The sequence below is a fragment of the Dermacentor albipictus genome, chromosome 5 (assembly GCF_038994185.2).
Source record: "Dermacentor albipictus isolate Rhodes 1998 colony chromosome 5, USDA_Dalb.pri_finalv2, whole genome shotgun sequence".
NCBI classification, from domain to species: Eukaryota; Metazoa; Arthropoda; class Arachnida; order Ixodida; family Ixodidae; genus Dermacentor; species Dermacentor albipictus.
The window spans coordinates 83,621,911-83,648,105 of NC_091825.1; the positions used below are offsets into that span (position 1 = coordinate 83,621,911).

Below are 26,195 nucleotides of genomic sequence, written 5' to 3' on the forward strand. Positions count from 1 at the left end.
ATATATATATATATATATATATATATATATATATATAAATATACAGAGAGAGAGGGAGTTACAGAATACACATTCATGAGCAGAAATATCCGAAAACCAAAGCACTATCCCAATGACGCCGTCAAACGGAAAGTGACATACGACATGGCTTGAGTTACAACTACACCCAGAAACAAGCAATGAAGCCAGACGCGTAGTGTGAGGGAAATCATCGCACGCGTTTTGCGCGGAAGGTGCCGGTTCGGCCCCTACTTTCGGGAAGTTATAATTACGTACACTTTCATTTCCGTTTACCTTGTTATTTCTACATTTCAATTAAACACGGCAATTAATTTCCTGTATGCTTTGTCTGGTTCCATTGTCTGCATTCTTGTTGCCCATTGAAATGGCGCTGTGCTGCACGCTGACAACGCGGGCCGCGCGATTTGGGACGACATAGCAGTGGCCATCTGAAAACGGCATGTTGCCGTTGATAATTATTCGAAAACGCGAGGCACTTTTAGATTTTTCGCACCCAAAATTTGGGGACGCGAACCACTGGGCTTACAAAAGAAGGCCATAAGGTATGCAAAGGATAAGCAGAAGGGGTACCCAAAGAAGGCCAGCAGGGCATGGCGCTTTGAGTGCAAGAAAGGTCCGCAAAATGTAAAACTCCCTAATGTTCACGCCGCAACGACCAGTGTGTAAGACTTGATCCTCAAGCTTTAATAAGCGGATCGCGGAATACCTGGCTAGCACGCACAGCGTCAAATGGAGTGCATATATGTTTAGACGCCAGCGTGAGTGTTAAGACCTGTTTTATAAGGGATCTATGAAGCGCACACACGCACACTGTAAACCAATTGGCACCCTTAAGGGTGCTTTCTGTCTGCAACTCGCGCCCTTTCACCCTTTACGGGTGTAAGAGTGTGAATTGCAGTCCGATTTGCACCCTTAAGGTTATAAATTGGTTTACAGTGCACGCACGCACGCACATGCAAACATACACACACACGTCCAAAGCCCTAGTGTACCGATAAGCCTGCATAGTTTTATGCAAGTGCTTCATATATGTATACTGATGTTTTCCTCTAGATTTATCATTTGCGAAGTTGACTAACTAATACCGACGAATTATGCAACTCAGAGAAAGCAACAAGTTGTGGTTTGTTTCCGTAATGTGTCCGACTGCATTCTTTCATTCGCGAGCTCCTGTACTGCGTCCAAATTATTTTAAACCTATAGCTTAACGTTAGCTGGGATACTCAGCATATACAAAACATTGCTGCCGACAACCTTTACGCAGCCGTACATGCTATATGCTTTGCTTCCGTTCTAACGAGCTCCTGCGTGCTTTTCCGAGTACTATTTAACTGCGCACTAACCAGATGTAGGTCGCACCATTCACTCTGCTCGCGGGCTGTCCAGCGACAGGTGTGTAACTTGTGCGAGCGGGGATTGAGAGCTGCGTGTAAACGGCGTAAAGGTGACTTTTAGCGCACCCCGTCCGCGTCGTGCCAGCGGGACCTTTCTTAAAGGCCATCTTGCGTGGCTCGCGATCGGTCAGACTGCACGGCTCATCGTCGCGGCGGCAATTTAAACGCACAAAATAGCGGTCGGCCGGCGACGGCGAAAACTGGCGTGACCGACGCCTTCACTTTCTCTTTCCTACGCTTTCGTCCCTTCCGCTTCCCCTCCCCCCTCCCGCTGTCTCTCTCCCTCTTTCTCTTTGCACCCGCGCACACAATCCTTTGAACCCTCACCCGCGTCTCTGCTTATGACATGGCGGCGCACGAGCGAAACCGAAACCGCCGTTGCGCGCCGCCAAACAAAAAAAGCGGGCGCCGTTATGATGACGGCGACCTTTTGCGGCCGCGGCGTGCAACGGCGCAGACAGCTGACGGCCCAGGTCTTCTCCCTCTAATCTCTCCCTTCCTCTCTCCCCCTCGTCACTCTCCTTCGTGCTGCAGCGGCTTTTTTACACGGCGGTCCGAGTCGAGTCGTGAATGCCACATCCGTCGCGGCGCCGCTGCACGCGAGCGCACCTTGTCCGGCCCGTGCGATTCGCGCCAAGTGCCAAGACAGACACGCGCTACGAAAGGAGCCGTAAGGCTGCACCCGACACGCCATCAGAACGTCTCAGAATCGGGGCACAGCACCGAATTTGACGAACCGGCGCTTGTCACCTTCGCGGCTTGCACCTTTCGCTCGAGCGAGAGCGTGACCTGGACTTCAGTGGGGACCTCGTGCCTGGTGCATCTCTCAGCGAGCATCACGTTGTGCTGAAGTGTTGCAGTGTGTGCCGCTAGTCGTGTTACGAGCCCTCGATATCGGCGTACTACCCGCTGTACACCAACCACGTCGTTCAAGTTGTCCCGGTGTCAGGACCAGGAAGTCCTCGTCGCTCGTGCTCCGGGGTCCTGGTTGCTGAAGAAGTTGGTGTCCAGCCATAAGTCGGTCACACTGCAGGATCAGTTGCGACTCCGGTACACTACGTCCCGACCCTTGTGCGCAATGCACCTTTAGTAAATGTGTTAGTGTTATTGTGTACTGCTTCGCGAGCCCGTGCTGTGTCGCCACGAGCTTGACGTTCTCTCTTTTCCTCTGAAGTCTGTGCTACTGCGACGCCGTGTCTCGGAACTGGCGCCCGTCAACGTTCAGAAATTATCGTGAATACAGGCGCAATCGGTGAAAAGTGACCCAAGGTTCTACTGGAAAGCTTTCAATTGAGTCATCAAATTGCATTCAAGTGTGCTATGAAATGCGCACAATCTTACAAGATCAGTTCAACATTTCGCGTTGAAAATTTATCCATATTGAACTAGGGCTGCATTCCCTAACATTGCAATTGTCGTTCGGGTTGGCATAAGCTATTGTTGCTGTTTTAAGGAAGTCAGAAGCCCTTTAGTACGCTTATCAGTTTCACGCGCTTATAAACTACGACTTGTTCGTAGCCTGAATTCCTAACAGCCTTGTTGGTCGCAGGCAAGTCGAGCTGAAGACACATTAGTGTGTACATGGTTACGGTGATGGCGAAACTTGCTTATTAGCGTCGTACGGAACGAGGTTTTTAAAACTAACATGGAAGCGGCGTGATACGGAAGCACACTTGTTCAAAACAGGCCCGATAAAGTCTTGCCTACTTTTCCAAACTGCTTCTGAAGTCACAGGAATTCCGTTTGCGAAGACAAGTCTGCGCTCAGCACAGTTCTTTTTTTTTGCGTTTTCCTTAAAAATCTAACGGTCCACACGAAATATCATCCTTGTTTGTGAGAAAAGTGCAGTGGCCACACTGAGTTGACCTGCGCGCAGCGACAGCTCACTGAAAGTTTGGATCATTTCGCAGAAACCACTCAAGTGGCGGCCTTCTTTAACGGCGGCTACCACAGCAACATTAAGGGTTCAATGGGGGTTTAAAGAAAAGCGAAAGGGTGCCGCATAATTTATTGCAGAGGTCGGACCTGGGTGCGAAAGACAAGCTGATGCGTGAAGACTCGTGAGAAACGTTTCCAGCAGATCGAAATACACACGCGCATCTACGTGTACGCGTTAAACACACTGGGAACGCTGTAGACTTGAGCTCCCAATCTTCGCCGACGAGAAGAATCTGCACACTATACCCTTGCCCCCGCATTTCGCCTTTGGGCCCCCGCACCACCGCGGCGAAAGGGCCCGTTCGGTGTCCCAGCGTCCGCGAACGTCGTCACGACCGCGAGCGCCGGCGGCCGACAACAGCAGCGTGACAGTGCGGCGGCACCGGCGGAGAGCAGTGGCAGCCGCGGAGGACGGTGGCTGTTGCTGCTGCGGAAGCGCCGCCGTTACCCGCTGCTCCCGGGCCCCGTACGCGCTCAGCGTGAGTTGCCTCGTGCGCCTGTCTCGACCGTCTAGCTACCGGGTCGTCGTCGAGATCGACATGATGGGCGAGCGGCGTGAGAACGAAGAGCTCGCGCTGGTCGTCTCCGATCCGCCGGTGGTCCGGGACGCACCGGCCGCCAGTCGCGTCCGCAACGTCGTGCAGCTCGCCGACGGGCCGTCCGGCGACGAGGGGCGACAGGACGACCCCGACCCTCCGCGGGAACCTCCGGTGAGTCACTGTGCAGAATAATAATAATAGTAGTAGGGCCAGTTTCTTGGCACTTCACTATTGGGCGACGCAGAAAACGCGCGTGTTTTGACGGGTCGCCGTGCTTGAGACAGCTGGTTACGGTGGGCTGTCTTGCGAAGAGCTGTTCTTGTTTTCATACACTTTTCGACGATTCTCAACCTGCTGATGCCTTTGAGTGGCAATGATTTTCCGCCCTCGTATGATGTGTGCTATACCTTTGTACTCAGTATCACACAGAATCCTTACAGTTGTTGTATACGTGTTCTTGGTTGGAAACTTCGAGGAAATTCCTCTTTACAGTCTATACTTATTTACACTCGACACAATTACAAAAGCTTTACGTTTGACATTTCTCAAGCAGCGGATCTCGTTCAGTGACAATGAGTTTATCATGAAATACGTGCTACAGCCTTGCGAAACGCTCGGTACACAAATTTCTCACAGCATTTCGGGGGCTAGTTTGCTCCCAATCAATAAATTTCCGATGTACATGGTGTCAGCTAAACAACTGTTGGTTTACAGCAGAAAATAAGCGCGCTCCAGAAAATAACGAGATAATAAGTTTTATGACGACATATCGCCGCAGCTTGTCCTCAACGTGAATCCGTTGTTGAAAATGGTTTTAGTTCAGAGCCATGCATTTTTCACCAATTCGGAATATTTTACTTTAACTCTGTGGAAAGGACATGCTGGGGCTATTGGAGGTGTTACATAACAAATGGCATCACTCAGCTAACGGGAATAGAGTTTGATGTAGGCTGTTACATTTCGAACAGAAAGTTACACTTCTTTGCCATTACAAAATACGGCGGTGGTCAGCGGTAGAGGCTGCCAGCACGTGAGCGAAGCGGGTATAGTGAAAGTTAATGCCTCAGAAGCAGAGGTACGGGTTGCCTTTATTTGGGCTGCTTGTAGAACAGTTTGTTTTCGGTATCTGAAATGAGGGTCATTTATCACTTGTTGATGATCGCGTTGTGACTGAAACGCAATACTCGGACCGCACAGCGGCCTGCACATTTTGTGCCATCAGCGTTCGCTGGGTCATAGCTGAGCAAACAAAGACAGTCGTCATGCATTGCACAAAGTCTCTTGCCTTTCGTATGATACAAAAATCATGAGTCATTCCACTCTATGAAGGTGGTTGACCAGCAAAGATGTTCAGCACAGGACACGAAGGCGACACATGATTTTGAACAAAGGTACGAACTCATTCATTGTCTTGATGGGTGGTCATCGTGACGAAAGGTACGCACAGTCATTTATTGTATTGATCGGTGGTCATTATTTCACTCGCAACTGCAATCACACGCTTTGATAATGTCAAGTCAATGCACGTACGCCGCTGGGTGGTCGGTTGGGCCGGGTCGGCGTGGCGTCATCGCAAGAGATATATCTGCAACACGGAACGCGTAAACTACCCCGTTTTCGGTATACCGACACATCCACATTGAAATCACTGACAACGACGACAGAGGTAGTGTCATGGCAACTAGTTCTCGTAAAGTGAGTAGCCATGAACCTTACGGGACTCTAAGACATTACATTTTTTGCTTGCTCACGGTGGTATGAACCATTGATGATGATAGTCTTTGTTAACGGTGCACAAAAATGCACGGGACCCTAGCAATATACATCTTCGCTGTAAAATGTATCAGCTCGGCGTTCCCAATACCCACCGGGGGCCAAGAAGTGCCGGCAGCCACACGCTCTGGGCATCGCGTTTCAATCGCTGAGCACTGCACGTTTTGTTTCAGTGGTTTTGCCCGGGTGTCCTTTAGGTATTGCGCGAGCCAAACTAATCAACACCAGAATTTTCTCGCAGTCTACAAGACAGTACAAAAACAAGCAAACAAAGCAGCAAAACAGAACAAACAAAATAGAAAAACAAAACGCTGAAGTGCATTTGACGCAATCAGAAGCGTCACAGTTTTGAAACGTACACACCCACAAGCACACAAACCCACGCATGCACACACACACACACACACACACACACACACACACACACACACACACACACACACACACACACACACACACACACACACACACACACACGCACGCACGCACGCACGCACACACACACACACACACACACACACACACACACACACACACACACACACACACACACAAGAAACAAACACGGAAATAAAGTTCTCCTGGGGCTAGCCATTAACCTTCAAGTTTTCAGAGCATTAAAAATTTTATAAAATGGAGACCAGTCGAGACTGTATATTGGTTGTCTCTGCGCAACGATGACAGTTCCGGCAACGCGACACGCGCTAGCTCAATGGTTCGCAGCGGTTTGCGTGACTATGTAACTGAGAAGTAAATGGGACTCGCAAAACGCGTTGAGAAGCTGTCATCTCTAAACCAAGCGTGCACCTGCCTGACACGAGCAACGAAGTGGAACAATTTCATTTGGGACGTGTTCAGAGTTCCAAAGAAACTTTCGGATTGTGAGTGACGCCTTGGCAGGGTGCACGGGACCAATTAAGAGCAGCTGGAGTTCTGTGACACCCAAGTCCCGGCACACAAGTGCTGCTGCTTTCTTTTTGCTGTCTTTTTTATTGCACCCTCAGCGGTAAGTGTCTGCGTCAGTGGGGGATTGTACTCGCCATCTAGGGCTCAGCTGCAGGACGCCATAGCACTAACCTACTGCGGCGGTTGTTTGGAGTAAAACAAGACGATTCCAATGGCACATTGTAAATATTAGCGTATACTTGCACTTAGAATATTTACATATACAACAGGGTCCACATTCACAAAACTATTCGTTCGTAGTTGCTCTTTGCTTTTCGCCAGCCGACCTCGCGAATGATATGTCCAGCATCCAGATTGACTGAAATTTTCTCTTACGAACAGTCTTTGCAAGACGTTTTTGTGAATATGGGCCCAGTTGTTTGTCCGTCGCGTTCTCTCTCTCTGTCTTCTGTTCAACTTCAATACGCCATCACACTTAGACCATTAGCTAAAAGTTATATAGGCCCTTTTATGTCGCTTCGAGTTGCTACAAGCCGACCGTAGCCACTTGCGCCATTCATTGATGAATAATCGCAGTTGCCGTGCATTTCATTCTTGGGAAATTAAAAAAAAATTGCATTCGGAGGTTTTACATGCCAAAACCACGGTCAGATTATCAGATGCGCCGTAGTGAGGGACGACGGATTAATTTTTCACCACCTATAGGGTTCTTTAACGGGCACCCAATGCATGATGCACGGGTGTTTCTTGCATTTCGCCTCCATCGAAATGCGGCCGCCGGGATTCGATCCCGCGCCTTCGGGCTTACAGCAGCGCAACTCCAAAGCCACTACGCCCCTACGGCGGTTTCGTTCGTGGAATCGAGACACCCGTGCTGGACGGCCAAACGTCGACATGTGTTTTATTGTGCGCTGGGCAAGTTGTAAGTTCTCACCGGCTAAGTCGGCCGTGGTGTACAGAGTTTACGTTACCCGCAGCGGTAGCTCAGTGTCTACGAAATTCTGCTGCTAAGCACGAGATCGCGGGTTCGACAGTTGTGATCGTGACGGCCGCGTTTCGATGGCGGAGGAATGCAAGAACGCTCGTGAGCTTAGATTTATCCGCACCTAACAGGATCACGAGTGGTCCAGATTAATCGCGAACCCTCGCTTACGGCGTCTTGCGTAGTCCCAGTGTTGCTTTGGAACGCTAGGTGCATGGTCTCTTGAATAAGGTAACAGAGTCTGGCTATAATAAACTCACATGACCAGCATCGTATAGAGAGCATATACTCTTGAAGTGCTAACCGTAATATTCGCTTAAGGCAAATTATGGACGTCAGTTATTCCCTGGTTAACCTTCCAGCTTTTCGTCTACACACAATCTTCCCCACATTCCGCCCCCCCCCCACCTTCTCTCCATTCGTGCTGAAAGAAATAAAACATTTAATCAGTGCTGCTAGTTTATTCTTAAGAATTCGCTTGTTGCTGCCCGTGCGCGCTCATCGATAACACCCAATATAATGGCTGCTGGGGAGCTTGCCCGAGTCAGAAGATCGAAAATCTACTGGCGGCCACGCCCACTTCATAAGGCAAGCGAGGTTAATGGCCTACAGGAGCGAGATGCACCGCGATTAGCTTGACTAATTGAACAACCTAGCGCTTTGATACTTAACTCGGGGGGTGGCTAGCAGAGTAAAAAATGAGTAGGCGCACAAGCGAGCTAAGCGAAAACTGCCTTGCACTTAGATCACTTGAGGCGTGCTACAACTATGCCGTGCTGTACACATACTTGCACGGACCACGAAGTGATAAATAAGAAAACACTGCGCTTGAAAGGCACAGCGGGAAATTAATAAACGTGCCTAACGCAGCCTGCTAGGTGCAGGCTGCTAGGTGGGCTAGTTGGTTGATACATTTGTCAAAAAAATTTATTGCACGTGCAGAAAAAAAAGGTATACTTTTGGTTATATGGCTCTTGCCTGAAAATTAACCCAATGCCAAGTAAATGTTAGTTGTAGCTCAGAATTTGAGGTGTCTGTGTCTGCACTTTATGCATCGGTGGATTTTGCGCTGGTAAGACGTCCTACAAACATTAAGTGTCGTTTAATCGGTATATAGTGCACTTTACTCAAGTAATACTTTAGACCGCATTGAGCGATAGCGGAGATTTCGAAAGCTAGAAAATTCTCCTAAACGACGAATGAAAGGCAAGCTCAGTTCCAGAAGTTCCTGGAAGTTCCCCGAGTTCCCCAGTTTTCCGAGTTCCAGAAAAAAAAATCTTTATGTGTGTATAAGCTAGAATTAAATAACAGCTGATGTCGGCAGTATTTTTCTATTTAAAAATGGTTTTTCATCAGAATTACCGAATTCAACCTGAAAACTGAAAACCAATCAAAACTTGCGAAAATGTCGCGCACTCTCCTAATCCTCACCACGTCGTGGTGAAGGTCGTTACGCGGGAAAGTTCAGTGTCAGGCAGAGTTGCTCTCTGCTGCTGAATTTATTCTTTTGCAGGGAAAAAAGCTGCGTGGGCTTCGTCGAGCTGGTGTACTATAAGCTATTACTGAAGAGGCTGGAAAGCTGGGAGGGTTGGTATTTATTAAATGCAAATGAGCAACAACGCACTCAAAACGAAGACGAAGGAAAAACGTGAGCACAACACAAACCTGGGTTAGCACCTGGCTTTGGTGTCGCCTGTGAAAAAGTTAAACGGCTATCAAAAATGAACGTATACATGAACAAGAACTAAAAGCTACCGTCCTCGCTAATGTCCAGTTGGAGGGGAGGCTGGAACAAAGCGATTACACATACTTTGTGTTTCGTTGTTACAGAGCATAGGCAATGTTCACAATTTTCTCTTCCCCCTCTCCTTTCCCCCAGCGTATACTTATATAGGGTAGCTAACCAGACTCTTGACTGGTTAGCATCCCTGCCTTCCTTATATACCTCTCTCTCTCTCTTTAGCATATTAAGAACGTGTGAATAAATGGGAGTACATGATAAAGACAAACATTTCAAGATATTCAACGTTATTCAAATAGTTTTGCGCTAAATCCGCCGAATTCGCGAACAGAACCTAAGGGTAGACGTTGGATCATTTGGAGTCGACACGTAAATTTCTGCCTATTATCTTCGAGCTGTCATATGTGCCCAGGAGGCAGTAATCCAACGTTCGAGCACCATAATTTCTCGCGGTCGTCGGATTTGCTGATGGTCTATGTCTCGGACAAAGCTAGAGGCGAGCCTAAGTACGTACCTCCTGGTTTTTTGCTTACGTCAGATTTGAAGGCCGCTGAAGCGTTGCGTTCACGAAGATTGTCCACTCTGTCGCGCTTCAATTGCTTAGCGTTTCCTGTACTCAAGAGTTGCGTTGAATCTGAATGACCACGGCCGTATTTAACGTTTTTTTTTTCTGCTCTGATTTGTTTTTATTCGCTTACTGGTGCGGTGGACATATTGCAGCGAAGAAACGTTCTCTCGGTTTATACTACGACGATCGGGGCGAGAAATCTTTGACTGCACACGCTGCATTTCCTCGTTTTTTTTTTTATAGCAAGACACGGGAAGTCATTTACTATGACGTCCATAGCTGCGTGCGCAATACCGGCATTTTACGGAGTGTGCCTTTCGTGCAGCCGTAGATTTTATCGCTCGGAGAAGCGAGGCGGTTTCTCCAAATTGTTGCGATCTTATGTTCCCTCCTTCGTGGCTATCGTTCTGTATTTATTGTTTTCTCCGGAAGTGACGTTAACTTATCAGTTTAGACAAAAAGAAAAGCGAGAGCAGTGTGAAAAATAGTGACCGTGTCGGGGGGGGGGGGATTTTGTCACCTTAGCGCGTCCCGTGCTCCTAATGCGCGGCGGGTCGGCCTTTTCCGTTTTCAACCGAGCGAAGTCGCGCAAGTGTATAAAGCACGTACACACGTTTCCCGCAAGTGCGACCTTGGCAATGAAGAGCGTGCCGCTGTCCCGGAAACGGGCGCTCGCCGCAGCCGCCAAGGAGAGCCTCCTTTGTCGTGACCGGACTTCAGTATTCTCGCAGCGATGCGGAATAATCGACACTCGTGACTGTCTAATACGCTTGCGTATAGAGCAGGATGTCGGTTTTACGTCTGTCTCGCTTATTAATTTTTACTTTATTCTGCCAAGTGTCTGGACGCTGCTCGACACCTTCTCCGTTCCTTTTCACCTCTATTTATTTATTTATTTATTATCGTTTTTATAAGCTTGTCGCGTCGTGTAAGAATGGATGGTCGTCTTCTGCGGTTGGTTTTTGCCGGCCTTGGAGGTTCAATGGGAGCTTAGCTGCCAAAAAACATGGTCGCAGGTTCGGCTCCCCACGGCGGCGGCCGTCTTCTGATTAGGGGCGGAGTGCAAGAAAACGCACGCGCACTTAAGATTTAGAGATCCGTTAATGAAACACAGGCGTTCAAAGTTGATCCGGAGCTCTCCACACCCGCGTAACTCGATATAGCTGCGTGTTAGAGTCACAGATGTCACAGGCGTAAGAGAGGGTCCCTCTCTTATGCCGTTCTAAAAGCCCACAATGCAAATGGGGGGGGGGCGGGGGTGCAATGCTTTATAATTTTTTTTCTGCTGTCTACATATGTTTGGTTATGTAGATATATGCTGTGCCGACATAGTATGTATGTATGTATGTATGTATGTATGTATGTATGTATGTATGTATGTATGTATGTATGTATGTATGTATGTATGTATGTATGTATGTATGTATGTATGTATGTATGTATGTATGTATGTATGTATGTATGTATGTATGTATGTATGTATGTATGTATGTATGTATGTATGTGCATGCGTAGTACACCTGTTGATGCAAGTCTGGTCAACGATGGACAGCAATTGCAAAGGCATGCGGCGCGTGCTTATATATACGTCCAATCTTAAGTCCGAATTTTACTTGGGAGTTATCACTTCAATCGTCATTCTAATTTCTATCCACTTAAATGGCATATCCCCTTCCCCGAGAGAGAGAGAGAGAGAGAAAGGGAGAAAGCAAGGAAGAGAAATGCAGGGAGGTCAACAAGACGACCGTCCGGTTTGCTACATGCACTAGGGTTAAGGGAAAGGGGGAATATAATCTGCCAGATATAAATATCACCTGGGCCCTCGTGGCGTTCTCGATACGCGACTGAAGGTACTCTGACCAATGCATCTCGCGAGAATGCCCGAAAATCCCACGAAATCGCTATCACTGTTATGCCCTGGGTGCAATTCGCATGCACTAGCATGCATTCCATATACTGCGAAAGCTGCTGTAGGGCAGACTCGTGCAAAATAGCCATAAAAGGAAACCACTTTGCGCAAGGCGGTGAACCAAACAACAGTATACGTGACGCGTGCTAGCAAAGGGCGTCCCATAGGCTGCAATTCCGTCGTCTCTGGAAACGGGCAACAAATGCCGTTTCACAAGGATGACCGATACGTATATAGGTATATGCGTGCACTTTTCCACTGTTTAAACGTTGCAGGCTCAGCACACCCCTTGTCGGAAACGGCGTGACTAGATAGCCTTGGTTTCAAGCGTGGGATGCAAATGTCGACACCGCGTTACAGAGAACTTTCCAGGTGTTGCGTCGTGGCTGTGGCGTTGCGCAGCAGAGCTCGAGATCGCGGGCGGGTTCGATACCCGTAGTGGCGGCTACATTTCTATGAGTGCCGGAATGTAAAGACGCTCGTGTACTGGTGCGCCGGGCACGCAAGAAAGAACCACACTTGGCCAAAATTAAGTCGGTGCATGTCATGCTTATGTCAACATAGTTGAGGACAGAGACCGCAGCTGCATTCGTGTTCCCCACAGTGTACCCTTGTCCTAAGTCCTCGACCCCTATTCAAGTTATGACACATGAAAAGAGATGAATCGGCGGAGAGTCGCAGTTCCTCATCTGGTATTGCATTCCATACGTCCGTGGACACACCCTGATAGGCACTGTTTTATACGTGTAGATTAAGGAAGATTAAGGACGCTTAATTTACTGTGTACTCTTTTCTTGAGTCGTCCTTGTTTGTGGAATTGGAGCTTCCTGTTGGCGGAGACATGGCGACCGGGTGCTATCGTCGCCTGGATGGTGTAAAAATGTAGCGGTACATCGTGCCCGCGGTGTAGGGCCTAAGCTTGGCCGTTACACTCTGCCCCCTGGTGGCTCGAAATCTCATCGAAGAGGACTCAGATATCTGGATCGGAGAGCGGCGTTTAGATGAGCACGAACCTGACAAGGGAAGGAACAGGTGAAAACGGATATTGTAGAGAAATAGTATGCCGGAGTAGTAGCACAGATTGTCGTTTTAAAACTGTATGAAATGTTTGTCAGATTTTAATATAATAGCTTAGTGCTTTAAAACGGAATATATGCCGGCGGAAAGCGATTGCGGCTTAAAGGGAGAAAAATTAAGCCCTAATATTGCTTGTTGGATTTCTCCCTCAGTCTCTGCGGTACCAGTGAAATCACTGCGATTTACAATGTCTTTTTCTTCCAAAAAACGCGGTTAACCAGAGTGCTTATACATAGTTCAAACCATCGCAGCCCTTCTGCTTTCTCTTCCTTTCCTATATGACGTACAGGGAGCCCTGGCGCAGACCCTCCAAGCCGTGCCTCTGCTTGTCGCCTGTTCTCGCGTCATTTCCGCCATATCACATCCTTGTCAGGACTATCTGCTACTCCTAAAGTGCAATCGAGCAATTTCGTTTGCCTTCATATCTGCGTATCATCCCTCTAAGCCATAACACCGAAAGAATCAGGCCTGGAAATGTCTATAGAAAAAAAAACGGCTCAAATTCCGGGACCTGTTTTACTAATGATGCTTTTACGTAACCTTACGCAACTACCAAAGGTAAGAAGTATGTCTAAAATGTATCTGCAGGTGGCCATTATACACAGCCATCATACACATACGGGTTCATGGTGGGAAATTACGGCTTGACCTGTCAGGACTTCGCGGGCCGCACTTAAACGTCATGAGCACTGTGGCCGTTCAATAAAACACACCTCCTGCTTCATACCCTGTGGTGTTGGGGTGCTTACAAGGCACCGCTCTTCTGCGACAAGGTGTACAATTGGCCAGACTTGGGGCTGAGTCAACGTCCGTCTGAGCTTTATTCAAATCAATAAAATGACACTCCCAGCTCCCATTTGTCTATAGCCATTGTCGCTCATGCGCTAGCGCGCCAAATTTCGCATACACTGACAATCGTGATAAGACACAAGGATCAACGTACCCGAGAGATAGCTTAAGCGCATCACATCCATAAGCACGCGCAAGTTGTGTAAGTCAGTCTTCCATTTCTTTAACACAGGATGAATGTGTATGTTTGAATCACACGTAATGGCACATGCATGGCGTAGAGGTTCCTTTGTAGTAAGTTTTTGTTCGTTTTCTATCCGTTTTCATTTTAGGCACGTTCCGCTGTGTACACATACTCGTCCCACGTCTTCGCTGAAGCTTCAGTTGAAAGGCTAAAGATTGGAAGACTTCCCCGTATCCACTCGGTTGCGCTGCCGCATGATGAAAGTCTCGAAAATCCTGATGCCACCGGCGAGCCGCGGTTCGGTCACCCTTGGATGCTGGAGGACGATAGGTGCGCTATACATATCAAATAAATGCTGACGTGGACTATATATATATATATATATATATATATGTGTGTGTGTGTAGGCTCCGAAGAGACGTCAAGGATTTGATCGAAGTAAAGCGTTCTTTCTCTTCCCAAACGCTCACGGTCGACGCGCTGGTACAACGCCTGTACTACGTAACCTGCGCCGCGCACCCGCACGTTCGCCAGCAATTGGTGCGCGTGCCAAATCGATTTGTCTTTCGAGTGAGCGAGCGGTGCGGACGGCCTCTACAAGGGTGTCGCATTATGGAGGCCTGGTTTCTCCGGCATCATTTACTTTCCAAATAGGAGTCGGCTTAGGCGACCTTACGCGCCCTAAGCACCCGATTTGGCCCGAGACCAGCCGCCACTATTGAGCGCGCCGTATAATGACGGTGCGTCGACAATCCTGAACGACGGCAGAGACCATATCTTGAGATAGATACGGTATATCTCGCTGTGTCTGTCTTAATTTTGTACTTTTTTTACGTCTAAGATCTGTACGAGCGGTTCAATTTGTTACACGTGGGCTCAATGATTACCGTTTACATATATATATAGAAGTCTTATGGAAGAGGGCCAGTAAGCTTGTTCGAGAACAGGGCGCACGCGTTTAGTTTACCTTGTGTAATCCGCTGTCTGCTCTATACCATACTCGGTGTGTCCTTTACCGAGGTCCTTGCTTCTAGATTATCCTTTTCTTTTCTTTCATTTTCTCGTTGGCACAATCCTTGCTCCCAGGGGACAATCAGGGCTGTCGGTCCCGACGTGGGACTATAGCCGGGTGCGCGACGAGTTCGCATCCTCGCCGGACCTGCATTAAGGTTTCTTCACTCACTCACTCATCAGGTACCTGCCTTCTTGACCGCTCGTTAATACGATTGGCGAATGCCACAACTTACACCTTAAACACAACCAGCGTCGAGGTCAAAGAATATAAACGGAGCCCGTGGCAACAAGCAAAAGGCAGGATATAAAAGACACGGAAGAAAAACGCATGCCTCTCCGTTATTCTTCTATAGTGCCCACCTTAGTGGAGCGCCATCTACACAAACGAAGACGACCTAGACGACAGTCGTTATTGTTGTTGCGACATCAATGTCGACAATGACATTGACATGACAGCGACAAATGACATTGAAGAAAGTTTTATTCTTCTCAAATGCAGGCTGCTTGCGCGTTTTACCCATGTTTACTGCTTGCTTCAAGCGGTACCACAAGAAAGAGTGCAAGATTTCCCCGCCCCCTTTTTTTTTTCGCCAGTTATGGCATTCCTGCTTCGCACTGCGCGCGCAACTAGAACCGTTTAATGTGCGTCAATGACTACGGACATCATGCATCAGTTTCGTGAGGAATAGGCGAACTGAATGCGTAAGCGCCGGCGACGTAGCTATACGCCGCAACAAATACGTTCGCCACATTGCGCTCGCCACAAAGGCGCAAGCAGCGAGGAAAAATGAAAAGCGCCATAATGGCGGGCCATATTCCTTTCTCTATGGGCGGGCTGAGAAGGCATAGTCAATAGCTGAAGTTTAGTGTACTGCAGGCTTATCAGACTTTGCTCAATTTTAACCATCAATCACTGGATCGCCCGCACTTGCAATTCAAGATCATGTTACCGTACCAATTCGTCCAACTCTCTATCCTATTGCATTACATTTCTTGTACATAGCGCTCGTCCTGTCTGCTTCTAGTCTCTGTCTGTGTCACTTCGCGCTACAATTCAAGATCACGTTTCCGCAGGATTGCCTACTTATAAGTGTGAAACGGAGCACAGGAGACAGAGGGCATGTAATATGATAACCATTGTGTCATGTAGTAATACTAGTTCATTTTGCAGCGCTACCTGGATTACGCGAACCATACATCTCTCGAGCCATACCGTCACTGAAGGTGTCGACAGCCCATAATGAAATGTGGACGGTGGTGCGCTCATCGCATTCTCGATTTTGTCGCGTCAGGCTTGGTAATCTATAGGGCCGGTTCACTTACGTGACGTCATGGCTCAGAATACTCGAGCCGCAACACAAATGGTTTGTGCTAGCTGGTTGCCGTTGGCTGTTATCTATGCGAGGGAAACCTCAGCAGAAAACCTTGAAGTGATAAGCGTCGCTGCACCCTCACCGGAGTTTCTATTTGAAGGTATGGCTTGTCAGCGCAGCGGGGTGTTTCAGGCCTACAGCTGTTTGGAACTGCCGAACAAAGAACACGTTAACCAAAGTAAAAAAGTTTAAATTGTGGGGTTTTACGTGCCAAAACCACTTTCTGATTATGAGGCACGCCGCCCAGGAGTACTCCGGAAATTTTGACCACCTGGGGTTCTTTAACGCGCACGTAAATCTAAGTACACGGGTGTTTTCGCATTTCGCCCCCATCGAAATGCGGCCGCCGTAGCCGGGATTCGATCCCGCGACCTAGTGCTCAGCAGCCCAACACCATAGCCACTGAGCAACCACGTGGGATTGTTAACCAAAGTCGACGCGAAAGAAGAAAAGGTTGGCGTACATGGCATATATGTATTTTTCAAGCGAAGCTTGTATTGCCTCACTCGTGTCGGCGTCGGTATTGCCGCACGAAAAAACTCAAGCCGTGAGAAAATAAATATTGCTTGTTGGGCAGCGGTTTCGAGCCACCGACCTCCGAGGCGCGAGACCACCGTGTTTGGTTCGTTCTGCCGAAGAGCAGGCTGCGTTGCAGGAACGCCAAGGTGAGTGGGCCGCGTCGTGCGTTCGGCCGAAGAACAGGAGACGTTTGATGAACGCCGCCGGGAATTAGCTCGAGAAAGGGCTCGTCGTCGACGTTCCGTGCTCCCTGTGAGCGAGCGTGAAGCCGAGGCGTTTGCACCCCTCTTCAAAGTAGTGGAAGGGCGGTCAATTTTTATGTACTGAAATTGTGGCAATAGAGATAATGCAGCGTTGAGTATATGCACGATATTTTTGCATCACTTGCATTATTTTTTTTTCATTTCGTTGTCAGAGCTTACATTTTTTTCCGGACCCTCTATTTTTTTTATAAATGAATATCGAGTTATCGCATTCGCTTTTTTTACGCACATATGTACGTTGGATTTTCTTCTTTCGCGTCGACTTTGGCTGACACGCCCCTTTTTACTTTTACTTTTAATTTTTAACCATTCCCGGAAATGAAGTATATGGTCCAATGTGGTTAATTTTCGACTTAAGTGGAGTTAATTACGCCCATACCGTCAATTTTTACCTGCTCTGCGACTAAGTAGCGATTCTCGTCTCGTTGGGACCCACCTTTTGACGCCCTTTGCGACTCGCTACTACGCTCTGTAAATGCGAAAGTGCAATTTCTTGATCAAGAGGCCAGATACATACCCACATCCACCGTACTCCAAACCCGTGTAAAGTAGCCAACAAATCCTTCAAAAAAAAGAAAGACAACCATTTCATCTTCATAGAGTGGAATGGTGGCTCGCCACTGTCGTTTTCATTCAGCATCGCGGGAACGTTCTTCGTCGGTGGTCGTTTCGGACCAGCGCCGTTTATACATTGCTGTTGCTGTTCCCTCCGGCGCTCCTCGTACGCATGGTGTTGTTCGGGTGTACGAATTATACGTGCCCGCCCCATCGATAACGCAGCTGTTTTTTGTGCCGATACCTCTGCTGCTTATATACTGCGATAACCTTGACGTCACGTTATTTTTCACGGCGAGCGTTCTAATCTGTTCCGCATTTTGAAATCTGCGCCGCCGTACTGCACCCGTACGTGATCACATATAAAGCAAACAATGGAACTCATTGTGTATGGGTTTGTTATAAATCGCTGAGTCGTTTCTGTTGCCGGACGCCGGAAAAACTACAGAAGGTTAGTGAAATACAGCTTTCGCTGTAAAAATTAAGCACAAGTATGAGGCGTATACGTGTACTAACCTGAAGAACACCTTGCGTAACTTCCCGCACTGATGGGCACGTGGTTGTTTAGTGTACATCAGGGCTCGCTCTGCCCATGCTTAGTCATAGGATATGTACTAGAAAGACACGTTCTGAAATAACTGACACCAGCGTTATGGCGCGTGATGAAGTGGACGATCGTTCTATTTCACAAAAAAAAAAAAAGTTTTTCGCGAGACTCTCCATCACCCACCGAAAGAGAATAATCTGCGAATGTAAGCACGTAGTAGTTACGAACGTTGGGCCGTTTTCAGTTAGGCATTCTACTTTGTGCCGGTCGTGCCACCAGAACATCTTTCTACTTGCTTCATAAGATATTAACCATGCACTGACATCACTTGTAACCAAATAACACTGCAGTAGTTAGTTCTTGAAAAGAAATAGTTAAAGGTAACCGTCAGGCTTTTAGCCAACATCAAACATTACAGTCTTTTCATGTCAGAAAGTTGTCGTTTCTTTTTCTGTAGTTTGATCACTTCGTCGTAAACTTTTGCAGAACCCATATCCAGGACGTTGTAAGAGTTTCGATAAGGTTCAGGTTAACTGAACGCGTATTCAGCTGGTGCGCAGTGCGGATAAGCAAAGAGTGCGCCAGAATAAATGAAGGCTCATATAAAGAAAGAAATCACGCTATAACATCTCTTCAACCTACACTGCCGAATACCTTACTTACACCGTGTGAAGTGAGTAGCCAAGTTTTTGTTCAGAAGCTGCAGCGCACCCGAGAAGATGACCCACATGCGCACTTCGGTGCATAATATAGAGATAAACCAGCACGACGTCGAAAAGAGAACGCTGCCGGCAGAATGCGTGGTATTTCGCTTTTTCGCGGAAGACAATCGCGTTTAATCTCGAGCAACAGAGTCTCTAAACTTTTAAATGCCTTCCACTTTAGTTCTAGCTATAAGCGGCAAATTTTTCTAATATTTGCCACGTATACCTGAATGGAACGGTGTATCGGATAAGATCGCAGGGTATATGGAATGGCATTCTGGATATTGGAATTTTTTTCTACTTTTTTTTAATAAACGTACATAGTAAATATTTGGAACCGTGTTTCAGCGAAAACACCACGTTATCACTACAGCGCAAGATACGAAGACGAAAGGGACATGCGATAATTATATGAATCAATACCAACTAACCTATTTCACCGGTCTACTGAAAATACCGCTGGTATTCTATCCAGTGTTCCTTATACCTGTATTTATTTGCCGAACATTATTACACATAGCCCTACACAAGAGACCGCGCTCGAAAAACTGGACGTTTGCCCCTTGAAAGATGAAAATTTCCTATAGGACACTCGTCCAGACTGGTTTGGCCCTCAATGCCTTAAGTGCTTTGCTCAAGTTCTTAAGGGCTTGTGAATTGTGCGACCGACTTTGAAAGTTGTAGTGCATAGCATCGCGTAATTGTGTGAATATTTTTTCACTTTATTTTTTTATTTGTTTCTTCTAGCACGTTACCTCAGCATAGGGTAGCCAGCCGGTCCTTACACTGACTAACCTCCCTGTCTTTCCTTCCCTTTCCCCCCTCTCTCTAAGTAGGTCCACGTTTAATTATGCGGGACATCGTCCCACTTGCTTAAGCATAGTTGTAGGTAGAGTTAGGTGAAGCAGTGCAATAGACAAAAGTTACAGACATGTGGAACACTGTTCAGGGAAACAGTGGCATTGTATTAAGCCGATTGAATTAAGTGATAACGCCATTGCACCTATTTTGACTGAGCATGTCGGCCCCAGTATCTCGGGACTAAGATGTTTCAAATGCTTTGTGCAATCGTTTTGTTTTTACATCTGCGTCTCGCTACTTCTTCAGTTAGCGTTTCAACATAGACAACCGTGCGAGCGATTTCGAAGCGATGATAGCATAAATACGCCGCTCACGTTGCAGACACGGGTTTTCAATGTCATTGTCTTGCTTTGCGCTTGTGATTCCGAGGCGTATTCTTGGCGAGAACAATAACTGTCGGTGCAGCAGCTGAAAGGTGTTAAATGTCCGAAGTTTTCCAAGCAAAGGCACTCGTAACGTTTTCAGAGAGAACTTCAGAATAAGATTTACTGCGCGAGTCCTTGGTCTTGTGGCAACGTGGTAAGCACAATATATATCGGCTATCACCTCTAACATACAGGTGCTAAGCTATTATTTATGTGCCTGGTGAACGGCACTCTGAAGCTAGGTGCTGGAAGGCGCCTATAAGCCACGTTTGTTATCTACATCCAGTTCATGCTGATCGCAATACGATGCCCTTTAAGGGAGGATTAAGTGCCCACGTAAAAGGCCGCCTCGGAGCCATGAAACGCCCTCCGCGGGGCCGATCGTTAATCATGCGTTTTGACTTAAATGAGTACGGTGGGCGGGGTGCAAAAATCTACCGCTCGGATCTTGATCGCCTTCTTTCCGTAATATATGGTGCCTAAGTGGGAACAGACGACAGGCTGAGAAGTCGTTTGGCGAGCAGTTGGAGAGAACATTTTGCTTCGCTTGCTTTACAAGAAGCTGTTTTAATGCGACAGCGTTAAGGGCTCCGTGTCGCAGATCCGGTGTCGGCGTGGGCGTCCGGCGCCGGCCTCTCCGCGAGCGAACATTTTTATATATATTTAGGTACATGTGCACGCCACGCCTTGCTATATGACATCCGGTATATCCGGGCTATATTGCCACACCATTCTATCACTGAAGTAGTAGCTCACGCCTTGTCTTACACTCTTGACAATGTTAGTAATCAGAATTTTGGTAATGACAGCCCACAAACAGATGGCGTAAATCAAGGAAAACACCGACAGCGCATGCCTTTTATGTTAAATCCTCTCAGACTTAAATACTAGAAGTGCAAAACAATAACAGAAACCTGAAAATGATGCGATTTATTTTGCGCGGCTGTGAACTACCTCCGGGATCGGCCCACGCAAGAGGCCGCGTTTGTAGCAGGAAGCTTGCCTTCGGTCATAGCGTTTGATGCCAGCGTTTCCAAGTAAACATTACGGTTACATGAGGTGCAGTTGCCGGGAAGCGTGGGAAGCAGTCAGGGACCTTTAAGTGCTATCGCGTTCCACCGAGTCTCAGAAGCGAAGCTTGAGCGTCCTTCAGTTTTCTGTTTGCGACCTCGTGCAACCTGCCTTGCACGAGGTCGTGGGTTCGATTTGTAGCCACGGAGGCCGCGTTATATAGCGTGGAATATTTGGAGCATCAGCATCACAGAAGCGCACACCCTTTATGAGGCAAACCTTATGTGTAAGGCTCAATGTTTCCGTTCTTAATTGCGTTTTCCGGCAAATTTATTTCCTGGAATTCGGCTTAACCGAAAAAATTTTGTGACAGCACATTTTTTGACCAGGGCAGTGAAAGCGCGGGGATCAGTGCGATACGATGTAAGGCTCTTGGTGAGTACGACGCATAACGTTTCAGCTTTCCGCCACAGCAATGTTTATTTTTTTTTTATTTGCATGAGTTTTGCGTGTCATTGTGACAAAAAAATAGTAGCGGCATGGAATGGATCGCGATAATGAGAGAGAGAGAAGGGGTGGGGGGGGGGGAGGTTCGCGCTGAGGAGTATGGGGAGCCTTGGCCCTGGTCCTTACAGTATTTGCACCACGATGACTCCGTGTACGGCCGCTGCATGCAGTGGATGAACAAGTCAACTGATCGTAACGTGAAGTGCCGGGTTCATCACAGCAACCTAAAATTATTCAACAAGAGAGATGGTGCCACGTCCACTGGAGAGCCTACCAAAAGGTCTGCTATGTTACTCTAAATGTAATATGTTGTAACGTGGGCACAACACCCAGCTACAAAAGCGTTGTTATGACGACCTGGTTAAAAGAACGCAATACAATAATTTTATGTAGACTTTGCGTCCCATCGTGCGCATCTTCATACAACCCTCGTCTTTCTCTCTCCTTTTCTCAGACTCTTGGAATTGTTTATTTTATCGCGAAGGGCTTCATAGAGCTGTACCTTCAATATCTTTCTTTTTTCCATAAGCCCTCCTAGGGTAGCATTTAAAAACGTTTCCGCTTGAAGTGCAACCACCCGTGTCACGTACATCAATGTAAGAAGCACACATTGCAGCTGTTTTTGTCACTGGATAGGGACTAAGAAATTTGGCACTAGAGACTTTCAGCAGTCATTTCCCAGTGAAAACGAGGTCGGTTGCTTGGCAATCTGGTATGTCTGATTGATGCCTCTAGCATACCCTGCGATATATATATATATATATATATATATATATATATATATATATATATATATATATATATATATATATATATATATATATATACATATGTTCATCCACTTTCAATTTCATTAATCTATAATTTCTATATTTCAATTAGTAAGTACAAGTAATTTTCCCTGTGTTGTCCTTGGTGTCTTTGTTGGCTTCCTTTGATATGAATAATAAAAAAATCGGGCCCCTAGGTTAATCCCCGTACTTCTCGTGCGTTACATAACGAGGGTCTAGAATCCGGCAACATTGGTGCTTTCAGGTAGCACGTCTTTGTTTATTGACCAATTGCCTTCACCCAAAAAGATCACGTACTCGTGAGAGAGGATGTTCCACATCCGCCGCCAAAGTTTGTGAATGGTGGCGCTGGCTAACACTCAGCTAGCACTCAGGAGCTCAGGAAACTGTGTATGATGTTGAGCTCTTCCCGAAGTTTCAATTAATGGTCGGCCCGAACGACAGGAATTTTTTCAGATGGAGCAAGCTGGGGTGTGCAGCCCAAGGCACCGGAATGCAGGACCGACTGTGGCTCGTTACCAGCTGACGGCGGGGATAACTCGGCCAAGAGAGGAACTTGTTTCTGCCACTTTGGCTTGGAAGCGGCAGCGTGTCCATAGTCTGATTTACTGTCGACACCTCGTATTACGCCTGATCGCAGAGTTTCCTACAAAATTCGCTATAGAGGGAACTCTGGCGCCGAGATCACTGAGCTACGTGGTGGGTAGTACATAAATTTGCCTAATCCAGGGTCAGCCTCCTACGTCAATCCAAGGCAGATTGGTTAATAGGCGCAAAAAGCGGTGTAGGAGGAACGGTTACCAGCCAGCCACTGATGTGCGCCTTGTCTGCGCGCAGTGGCAGAAGCCTGAGCATATGGGGAGGCGACAGTCACCCTTGGCTTCCCGGTCACGCCACTTCCGGCACCACTGTGGTACACGAAATTGCGTTGCGTTCCGTGCCATGGCTGCGGCACACTTGAAAGTACGAGGGTGTAAAACGTGACAGTTTCTCCCAAAACTGAAGCATTGAAAGAGATTGCAAGGTTTATCGTCGCGCTCGAGCTCCTCACGTGCATTGGTTTTTCTAACCATACGCGAGGGCAACATGGCGCGACGCAGCCCGCGACATAACTGCTGCTGCGTCGCAGGAACAGCGCCTTGGCAGGTACCAGGCGTGTTACAACGCTGGCGCGACTAGGAACGCTGGCTGTGGCGTTGCAGGCGCTGTATTGGTGAAGCCGACGCAAAACCGTCGACCTTTGTCAGAGCCCAATGAGTAGATTAAATTGATTTTGCTTGACGTTTAGTACCCGAGTAGTGAGGGACCCAGGTCTAACTTTGTCGTTTTTGCGGCCAAACGCATGGCGCGCCTCTCGCGTCTCTGGAGACCTAGCGTGCTTCTCGACAATTTCTTTCTCTATGTTCTCGAGGCAAGGAAAGAAAGTTCTCGTCTTATCTTCTCGCTCTCGAAGGACTCGCCTTCTCTCTCTCTTTCTCTCTCTCTCTCGTCTTAGCACCCGCAGCAGATCACGTGACCTCCGACATGCGCCCGGCCGCGTTTGCGCAATAGATACAGGGACGGCACAGTGACAGACGGCGCCGACGGAGTGAACTGGCCTCGGGTGTCCGAGCAAGTGCTATCGCAATAATGAATTTAACAAAACCCGAAAAGGGACGAATGCACGGAAACGACGCGATGCAAGCATTGCTTTCGCCCGTGGTTAGCGTCGCCCTGCCATCAGACCGCCACAGCTTCTCCTTTCTGGACTGTTGCGCATGGCTACAGAGCGTACATGATAGCGCCGCCCGCAGTGCCTTTTGAGCAGATGCTCACGCGCGCTGCCCGACAACATATACAAATATGTACTTAGTGTGCAAGTGTAAGGGCGTGCCGAGAGTATCGTGAGTGATCTACATCACGTGTGCTAAGTATGAAGTTGGGATTAAACCTCTCTTTCTCTAGGGAACATTATGGCGGCGTTCGTGGAGTTATTGTTGGAAAGGTTCCCCGCCAAAGGTCACCAACCATTGTGTCCCAATTGTTTACGTTGCCAAAATGGGGCCACCGCAAGTAGGTAGAAGATCGTGCACGGAAGACTTAGGTGAAAACGGGAAGGAAGGACGGAAGGAAAGGAGGGTGGAGGGGACGTTGATATTTTAGGCCGAGCTGCACAGCGACTCTCTGGTGAATAAAACAGTAGCTATAATCTGTGCGCTGGACGAACGGTACGGGTCGAGAGGACCGCGATCAATAATGACTGGCGGGAAGAGAAAATGAAGGAAAAGCGGGCAGGGCGCACGGAAAGGTGTGGCCCGCGATTACGCCTAAATGATCGACTGGCCGTCGGTCCCTTAGCGTCCTTCCTGCATAGGTCATAAAACTTTCGCCTGGAGCCACTGCATTTCCGAGCGAAGTTGTACGTGAAATAATGTCCAAATTTCTCGTTGCTGGTGGGCCTAATCACCGATAGAACTGGTTTGCAGTTCAGACCAACACATGACTTGGTCTCAAGCGTTCAAGCGGTGTAAAAGTTTTGGCTATAGTTGGTGGGTGTGGGTGATCCTTCACAGCTCGAGGCTTCACGTTGTGGTTGTTGTTGTCACCTCAAAACACGGACGAAAGAAGATGCTAGGGCACGGCGCAGTCTGTGCCCCAGTCTCTTTTTTCGTCCACGTGAAGCCTTGCTCTGTAAACGAACTAAAGGATGCTCAAGCGGCTTTGTCTCAAATGATGTCACATCACAAGAGACATCTATTCTTTCATGTCGAGCCGAACGAAGGGGTGTTTAGAGCATGCCAGCAACGAGCCACTGCTAGACATGTGATGTAGGATCGTCCTAGACACGAGACAATCCGCAAACGCAACATGAACGAAATACCTCGAGATATTCAGTCAGCCACGTTTGAATGATTCGATTCGACCTCAGCGCATCAACCAGAGAGATGTTTCCCAACCATGGGTGAAGCTTGCCCAATTCGTCTACGATGAAGACCGACTAGGCCATCGTCTCCTTGGGAACCGGCCAGGAAGACATAAGCAACCAAGGACCCCGTAGGGAGCCTCTATACACGTCTCTCATGTTTAAGAGATCGTTTTCTTTTTATTTGTCCCTTTTTTTTCTTGTTTTAAATAAATACGTTATAAATCAAAGTCTTGGGCTCCGTAGTGTCGAGTTCCGGATTAATTTCGACCATCCTCGCTTTGTTCAAGATGCGTAAAATACTCAATACACGGGCGTTCGTCTCTCACTCTCCCTCCCGTGCATTGCACCATGCACTTGTAGGTCGTAGCGGCAGACACTCGAACCCCCGACTTTGTGTCCAGCAGCAGAACACTGTATCCACTGAGGCACTGCGGCGGCAGCATTTATTCGGTTATGATTCACTCGAATTCGCAGATGCTCTTCAATGGCATTCAATAAAGTAATTGACACACGGCGCAGCAGCGGTTAACTTCGTGCTTCGTCGTGAAACTTTTTCGCGTGTCGAACATCGGTACGTGATTGTTGTCAGACTCTCCAAGAGTGTACAACTTAATCTCATCAACCTTCTCACAGGCACCTGAACAATGCATGCTTTTTGTCTAGACTGCTGTTTATTACTTCAGGACCTTTTTTTTTATTGCCGTGGTTTTCTGAGTAAGGGTTAGGCTGTGTAGTTGTGATGATAACTGATACCCGTTATGGACCCAATGCTAAGTATTTCTAGCTTTTGCTAAAGCCAGCCGTATATATTTTTCAGCGATATCATAGGCAAAGTCATAGAAGTATATTTTGTGGGAAATGCAGAACGCCGAAGTTTGAAAGAACTTCTTGTGATGTCGTTACAAAGCACATTTGAACTTTAACGGTGAACTTATTTTGAGAACGCTGGGTGAAAGGGC

At 47.7% G+C, this 26,195-nt stretch overlaps 1 protein-coding gene across 1 annotated transcript in view; it reads left to right on the forward strand.

Annotated features, from left to right (window-relative positions):
* The first annotated feature begins 2,025 nt into the window (after positions 1-2,025).
* Positions 2,026-26,195, forward strand: part of Lmpt (four and a half LIM domains protein limpet) — a 412,264-nt gene continuing 388,094 nt past the window's right edge. Inside the window, exon 1 of the mRNA XM_065436843.2 lies at positions 2,026-4,063. Within this exon, the coding sequence (XP_065292915.2) occupies positions 3,893-4,063 (171 nt within the window). The 5' untranslated portion in view covers positions 2,026-3,892. The remainder of the gene's footprint in view (positions 4,064-26,195) is intronic.